General features: G+C 31.2%; 1 protein-coding gene across 5 annotated transcripts in view; it reads left to right on the plus strand.

The window, feature by feature from the left end:
• Nucleotides 1–8,124, plus strand: part of LOC137627665 (histone-lysine N-methyltransferase SMYD3-like) — an 89,905-nt gene extending 81,781 nt beyond the window's left edge. For 4 of the 5 annotated variants that reach the window (XM_068358850.1, XM_068358846.1, XM_068358847.1 and 1 more), the window contains 2 exons: nt 4,373–4,703; nt 6,688–6,824. In XM_068358850.1, coding sequence (XP_068214951.1) covers nt 4,373–4,682 — 310 coding nt within the window. In that variant the 3' untranslated portion in view covers nt 4,683–4,703; nt 6,688–6,824. Of the gene's footprint in view, nt 1–4,372; nt 4,704–6,687 lie in introns of all 5 variants that reach the window. The other variant, XM_068358849.1, reaches the window with a different exon arrangement.
• The last annotated feature ends 627 nt before the right edge of the window (nt 8,125–8,751 follow it).

An 8,751-nucleotide genomic window follows, 5' to 3' on the forward strand; every position in this document is an offset into this window, starting at 1 on the left:
GACTGCATTGATTGCAATGTAGGTCTAGGATCTGACAGAAGTAATCAAGACTGCAAAGATTGCAATGCAACTATAAGATTTGACAGAGGTAATCAAAACTGCATTGATTGCAATGTAGGTCTAAGATCTGCCAGAAGTAATTAAGACTGCAAAGATTGCAATGCAGCTCTAAGCTTTGACACAGGTAATCAAGACTGCATTGATTGCAACGTAGGTCTAAAATCTGACAGATAATCAAGCCTGCAATGAATTCAATGCAGGTCTAAGACTTGACTGATGCAATCAAGAAAAGAAGCATGAATTGTGATTTTATCAGTTTGTATGTGTTTTGTTTTCCAGTAATAGAAATGTAAACAATGGGCAAGTTAGGGTAATGGACTATTTACCTTTGATTCAGAAAACAGAACGATTAATTTCAAGTAGTAGAGTGATTAGATCCTGCTTTCCTTTATATTTCCATCCAGGTTATTACAACAAAATTCTTGGTCCAATAACGAATATATTTATTCAGATAGATGCTGCAACCTTTCGGTATTTTGTTGGTTTTTAATAATAAAAAAAAAAAAGTTGAAAGTCTATCATAAGAGAAAAATATATTCATCAAATTAGCGAAAAATAAAGATAAAAATCGACGACAAATGAAATGCCAGGATATAACTTCTTAATTGTATTAATAAATCCCGATAGATTAATATGAAAAACCTTGATAAATTATTATAAAAAAAAAACCTTGAAAGATTAATCTAAAAAAATTTTATAGATTAATCTAAAAAAAACCTTGAAAGATTAATCTAAAAAACCTTTAAAGATTAATCTAAAAAAAACCTTGATAGATTAATATGAAAAACTTTGATAGATTAATCTAAAAAACCTTGATAGATTAATCTAAAAAACCTTGATATATTAATCTAAAAAACCTTGATAGATTACTATAAAAAACTTGATAGATTAATATAAGAAACCTTGATAGATTAATATAAACAATCTTGATAGATTAATTTAAAAATCCGTGACAGATTAATCTATAAAGACCTTGATAGATTAATATAAAAAACCTTTATAGATAAATATAAAAAACCTTGATAGATTAATATTAAAAACCTTGATAGATTGATATAAAAAACCTTGATAGATCAATATAAAAACCTTGATAGATTAATATAAGAAATCATAACCAATAACAATTGGATTTAAACAACTCTACAAAATCAGGGTTATCCAAGTAACTGTTCCATTTTTCTCTTTTGTACGTTCAAAAAATATCACAAAATAAAATATTTCAAAATTAAGGCAAATTGGTTTCGAAATTCTTATTTTTAATTTTTATTTAATTTTTACTTTTATTCGTCACTTTGGCTCTATGGAACTGTGACATTAACTGCTTATTGCATTTTTTCACCATGTTGAATATCCTGTTTTTCTGCCTGAAAAAGTAACCATAGAATAATTTTTTTTCTTTGGATTCCATTTTATTGTTCCCTTTTAATTTAATTTCAAACTAATTTTGCCCAATTATTTGATATGAATAACATTGTAGGTGCATTTTTTAACGCTTTAAGTTTCTATTTTGTCTTTTTCGTGATATTTATTCTACATTTGATTTAATTTTCCCTTAGTGACGCATGTTACATAACTTAAGTCAGGTTAAAACTGACCAAAACCAAACTTTCCCAATCTTTCACGGATTTCTAACTTCGAGCCAAAAAACTCACCGAGAAAGCAAAACTGGGCAACAACGTAAAATATTTACTGGATCAGGACCGGGACTCGTATTCAGAAAATAGAATCGGTTCAGGATTCATATATATATATATATATATATATATATATATATATATATATATATATATATATATAATATACATATATATATATATATATATATATATATATATATATAATATATATATATGTATATACATATATATATATATATATATATATATATATATATATATATATATATATATTTCCCAATCTACGCATCTCACCCCTGGACAACTTAGCCTCCTCCAAAGGTATCAATGGCAGCTAAGGAAAATCAAGTCCAACCTTGTTGATGGGGACAGTTAACAATCTCATCAATTAACTGAGGACGATCTGACATGGTTATTCTCAATCAAGTCTCCAACTGCGGAACATGAATAGCAAAATTGGTTTGATCAGAATTACGTCTAAACTATTATTGCATCTTACTGCCTTTTTCTAAATATCCTCAAAGGGAGATAATATACTATGAAGAGGATATATATAATAGCATTAATAACGCATATAATCGTTTTTAGTCTTTCACAAGAAAAATTAATATTCAACAAGTCCGTAAAAATTATGTCACACTTTCATTATTCGAAGACACGGATAAACGAGACAGAAACAGAGCCTTGTTTTGGTGGAGAAGGATTGGAATGGATTGGTATCAGGAAATTAGCTGACCTAGAGTATGCTGATGATGCTGTCCTTATTAGCAGAACACCACAGGATTTGCAATGCTTGCTTACCATAATGCATTATATATCACAGGAGATTGGGCTCAAGATAAATAGACGAAAGACAGAAATGATGAGAACGGAATATTCAATGGAATATAAAATATCCTGTGTTACTCTATGGACATGAGTCATGGTATGACAATGAAACAATATCCAACAGATTTTGTAGATTTGAGAACAAAGCCCTCAGAAGAATATTGGGAGTTAAATGGCAGGACAAGATTATAAATGAAACTATAAGAGATTACTCGAGTGCCATATGTGGATGAGAGCATGGTGAGAGGTAGATGGAGATGGTTTGGTCATGCGCTTCGCACTCCCCAAGAGAGATTAGTTCATCAACCGTTCAGCTGGGCTCCACAAGGCATTAGAAGACTTGGAAGACCCACGCCTACATGGCTGAGGACTAAGAAGCGTGAAATGGGAGATAATGAATGGAGAAGCAAGCTATTGATTTAAAAGCTCAAAATAGAGACGACTGGTGAAATCTAACCGAGGCCTTTGCGTAAATAGGCATAGGAGATGATGATGATGATAGTGAAAAAAAAACAAAAAAATCTTCTTAAAGGTTTCTAAGAAATACCTAAAACGAATTTAATACAATGTAGTTCAAAAAATGAAATTGCATCTTTAAAAGAAAGCATTAAAGGTTAAAGGTGTCTGGTTTCAGTTCCAGTTCCATCAGAATAGATGCTCACCAGAACGTCAGCCGGGCAAGCCCAACCCCCCACTGTGGTGCCCTACCACAGCAGTAGCCTCCCCAGTAAATAGCTTAAACTCACGGCCCTGGGCGGGGATCGATCTCTTGCCACGCGAATGCGAGGCAAACACGTTACCACTGTACTGCATTTAATGAAATATGTTACCTGGTTGCATAGCAAACTTGCCAGGTCACTTAGCTGACCCTTGTTAAGGTATATAGGGATTAACTTAGCTAGGTCAGTCCCTTATCCTTATTAGGTCACAGAGACAATTGCTGTTAAACACCTAAAAAAAAAACATCTTTTTAAATATGCATTCAAAACCTTCGTTAGTTCATCTAGATCTTTGTTAGGTCACCCTGATAACCTTTTTTAAATTACTTAAATAACCTCTTTGGGTCCTATCTAACTGACTTTGGAAAATGAATTACAGTTAGTAATTATGAAAATAAAATCTATTTTCAAATGCTTCCCAGGTCTAAAAGTAATCTCATAACAAGTGTGATGATATCATGTTATTTGAGAAAGACATAAAATTGTTATACAACCTTAGCCAATAAGAATATTCTGGTATGAAAAATTTATTGGTAAATATCTTGCAAACTTATGGTTTATATAATTTTTGCATGCATAATTTACTGATAATATTATATTGCACTTTAATTATAAGATAAACTGAAACATAAAAATTTTCAATAATCAAAGATTTTTGAAATTTTATTTTTTCTAATGTTGAAAAATCTAAAAGTTAAAGAGCCATAAAAACATATTTTCCTTCAACAGGTGGAGTTGCTCTAAGAAATCAATTATATCAGGTGATTCATTGAGAATGAAAAGACTCCATAAGAATTGTAGTAAAAAGATAACTTCAGCTAAATGGTAGAATGCAAGACACAGTTGAACAACCCAACTATTCCTGTGAAATTTGCAGGAGAGAGTCCAAGTATCTCTTTCATTCTTTAGAGAATAATCTCTTCTTAACCCCTGAGGACATAGTCTTTTCCCCCTTTCAAGATATTTAAGAATCTTTGTCTCTTTTATCAGCCTCTTCCTTTGCTGAGAAGTTCACAGTAGTGCATCATTTTAATGGATGAAAATGTCAAAAGTACTAGCTCCATTTCAAAGAGATTCGAAGACCTTATTTCCCAAGAGATTTAAGAATATCTCTCTCATTTTTTTCAGGCATTACTACGGCCCGGATAACCCAACGCTTTCCCTATTTTTGCTGAAATTGGGGAAAGCGAAAATTTACCTCAAAGAATTCCGAGAGGGGGTGAGACACTTGGAGACCGCCGAGCCAATACTGAAAGAGGCTCTGGGAGCTAACCATCCTCTCATAGTCCAACATTTGATACCAACCAATGAACTGGCCAACGAAGATCTTTCCATTCGTCTCGAACGGATGGAAAAGTCGAAATTGAAAGAAAGCATACAAAACTGGGTCGCGTCGCTCACACGTCCACAGGTCAAACTTAACACGCCCGTCGCGTAGCTGCTCAGAAAATTTCTGGAGGTAGGAGGTCCGTGGGAATTTCACGAAGGGACGCCCTCTTCCAATAAATGTTAAAAGACTGGGATTTCAAATACAGAAAGAGGATCTCATTTTTCGGTTAACATCTTAAACCTGAATGTAATGATTTGAAATACTGAAAAAGGATGGGTTTTATTCAGTTGAAGGTAAAGAACTGAAATAGAATTTCCTCTTTCAGTGGATTTACAATGCTGTAAAAGGATACCTTCTTTCAGCTAAAGGTAAACACCTGAAATAGGACTTCCTCTTTCAGTAAAGATTTACCATGCTGAAAAAGGATACCTTCTTTCAGCTAAAGGTAAACAACTGAAATAGGACTTCCTCTTTCAGTAAGGATTTACAATGCTGTAAAAGGAAACCTTCTTTCAGGTAAAGGTAAACACCTGAAATAGGACTTCCTCTTTCAGTAAAGATTTACCATGCTGAAAAAGGATGCCTTCCTGCGGCTAAAGGTAAACAACTGAAATAAGACTTCCTCTTTCAGTAAGGATTTACAATGCTGAAATAGGATACCTTCTTTCAGCTATAGGTAAACAACTGAAATAGGACTTCCTCTTCAGGCAAAGATTAGAAATACTGAAACAGGATTCCCTTTTCCAGTTAAAGCTAAAGAACAGAAAGAATTCCTAGTCAGTCACAGGAAGAGGTCTTATAGGCCTTAATTTGGTCCACCACGCAGGACTTTATATATCGCGGTTTACAGTTTTCTTTCAATAACTTGTTCTTAAGAGACATAGCTATTTTTGAACTAATGTTCAATGGAAGTATACAGAATGGTATTTAACGGTTTTCGAAATATCCCCTTGAGTACAGTGGATGCCCGAAATCAGCATAAACTTATATTCCTATAATGAGCATATCTCTATTGCAGTGTCATTGTGCATATCTTATTTACTCATTTTATATAAAAAATCACTCTTTTTCATACATGAACATACTATGCTTATTGATTTAATAATTATCATATTTATCTTTTTAATGATAATTATAAGACTTATTTGTTTAATTGAGTTTAATTATACGCTATCTATTAGCCTTTACGAGATTCCATTTCTAGTAAATAAATTTAATGGAGAACATGCACAGGAAGATCAATTTAAGAGAATTACACTGAAATATTCCATAGTTTTCGCTCAGGCTTCGGACATCCACCGGAACTTCCTAGAGGTACCCAAGCATGATCCCAGCTATTCATAACAAATAATAAACATTGAATAACTACAAAATAACAAGAATGGTAAACATGGACTTTAGACTCGCACGTTTTATTATAGAAATATTGATAGATTATAATTCATATTGCTAATGTACCTTCTTAAAATATTGTATTTTTCCTTGTTTCATTTCCTCACTGGGTTATTTTCCTTTTTGGGGCCCCAGGGCTTATATCATCCAGCTTTTCCAACTAGGGTTGTAGCTTAGCAAGTAATAATAATAATAATAATAATAATAATAATAACAATAATAATAATAATAATAATAATAAAAAGAAAAAATTACGGAAACTTTGCATTGTATTGTATTAAGAAAATCGAGTACACTATTTTACATTGCATTTTGTTATATAGGATTTTTTCATGACCGAATGTGAATTTCGTTATCCGAAGAATATATGTTGAACACAGGTATAAGAAATATTATGAATCAAATTATACTCTACATTGTCATCATTATTCATAATTTAAAAAAAAAAATCTATTTGCAAATGGCCCAAAAGGTCATTTAATTGCAAAGCAACCTTCGAAATAAAAGTGCCAATTTGTAATAAAAAAAAAAAAACACGTGTCAGAAAAACCATAGGTGTGATATAGTAATATAGTATAAAAAAATAAACGTAACCTAAAACTTGAAAATTTTTGAATTTTACGTGTCGCTAAAATAATATTCATAATAACATGCGAGTCCAAAGTCATGCTTGACCTGATAATAAAATCAAAATGATCAATACATATCCTATTCACCCCAGGTACTACTACGGGGAGACTCATCCGACCTTCGCAATCTACCTGTACAAACTTGGCACGGCTGAGATTTACCTGAAGGAATTTCGCAGCGGAGTGAAACACCTGGACATGGCCGAACCCATTTTGAAAATCGGACTTGGAGCCAACCATCCTCTCATCGTGAATCAGCTGATTCCGAACAGTCTTCTGGCTAATGAAGATCCAGAAATCTTCGCGGAGCGCATGAACTCCTCTGCATACACGAAGAAGAAATATTGCGTCGTTTAGTCTAGTTCTGTCTTTAAGACAGCCGTTTTTAATATTGATATCTATCCTCTAAATACTAGAAATATTACATCCTTTTGTTAGGTTTTAATGTAATCGCAGGAATATTAACTATTCTGTGATTACAATTGTTGTAATATTTAATTCAGGATATTATGTCATTAAGGCTGTAATTTTGGAAAAACACCCCTTTCCTAGCGATTGCACCTTTTTTCCTTTTTTAGTTTGCTCACCATATGCAAAACCATCAACAGACTATACGAATGCCTATTAGAATATCGAAAAAAAAACTACAGAAAAAAAAAACGACCTTAATTTGTAAGGAGGATGCAGTTCTTTAAGTTCCCTTAGTCTCTTTTCAAAACCTATTATTTATAAGTAATCTTTTGCTCCCCGTTTCATCATACAGATTCCTAAGATGCATAGTTATGTAATTCATCCTATTGATTAGGTTAGGAGAAGGGTTTTATCATTTTATACCTACATACATTACTAACGAATGCTGTTTTGATGGAAACTTCATTTATGAATATAATCTCTGTTAAAACTAAAGAGAACCTTTGTCAAAGAGGACACACATCACTGATGCGTCGTCACTGTTACAGTTACAGTTACAGTTACAGTTACAGTTACAGTCGTTACAGGCTTCAGTTATGTTTGATCTCTGATTATCTTAAGGATTTTTTTTTTTATATTTCTTCTATATTTGTTTAATCTACCATTTTATATATATGGTGATGTAAGGATTAATCGGGTGTATCTACTGTAACTGCCCTTTCATTCAAAATAATTGAAAGATTTAAGAGCATAACGTGATTTAAAAAAAAAAATTCGTTTTATTTCTTGGCTGGTTCTTAAAAGGATATTTTTTCTGGAATAACTTTAATATAATTTATATCAGGTAGTTTTTAAGTGTTGAAATATGTTGCTACTGCCTGTTAATAAGGAATCAATGGAGAGAATGAAGTAAAGGCCTTATTTTAGAAAAGGAGAACATAAAAGCCATCTTGAAAATTAAAAACAGCATTGTGATCAAGCAAAGAATCTAAAAATTTTTTTGAAATATCTAATTATAAAAGCGACTTCACCGAATAAATTCTTATTTTACTGCTTATTGAAACCAACATTCAGAGTGAGGTAAATTTTAACTGATCTGATCTTACTTTACCTTATAATACCCTTCCAAGTTTCTCAGTAGTAAGAAAACAATATATATATATATATATATATATATATATATATATATATATATATATATATGATAAGTTTTTTACATTTAGATGTGTTTTTCATATTCAAGTAAGCCATATATTTTTTATATGTTAATGTCTGGATTCTCTTAACGACCTCGGGATCTGAGCCCTATGGCACTGATCCCAAGGTCTTTAAAAGAATCCAGACATTAATGTATAAAAAATATATGGCTTATTTGAATATATATATATATATATATATATATATATATATATATATATATATATTATATAATATATATATATATTATATAATATATATATATATATTATATAATATATATATATATATATATATATTATATAATATATATATATATATATATATATATATATATATTATATAATATATATATATATATATATATATATATATATATATATATATACACACACTGAATATTCAAGTACATCTGCATGAAATCATACTGACAGTATAGAAGAATAAAAAGTTATATTTTTTATATTCATCATATGCCTCCCTCATATGATAAAATCAACGAGAACACTTTAGCGGGGCAATTTGTTCTGCTGCAAACCATATTATAT

Source organism: Palaemon carinicauda, chromosome 35, assembly GCF_036898095.1.
Source record: "Palaemon carinicauda isolate YSFRI2023 chromosome 35, ASM3689809v2, whole genome shotgun sequence".
NCBI lineage: Eukaryota > Metazoa > Arthropoda > Malacostraca > Decapoda > Palaemonidae > Palaemon > Palaemon carinicauda.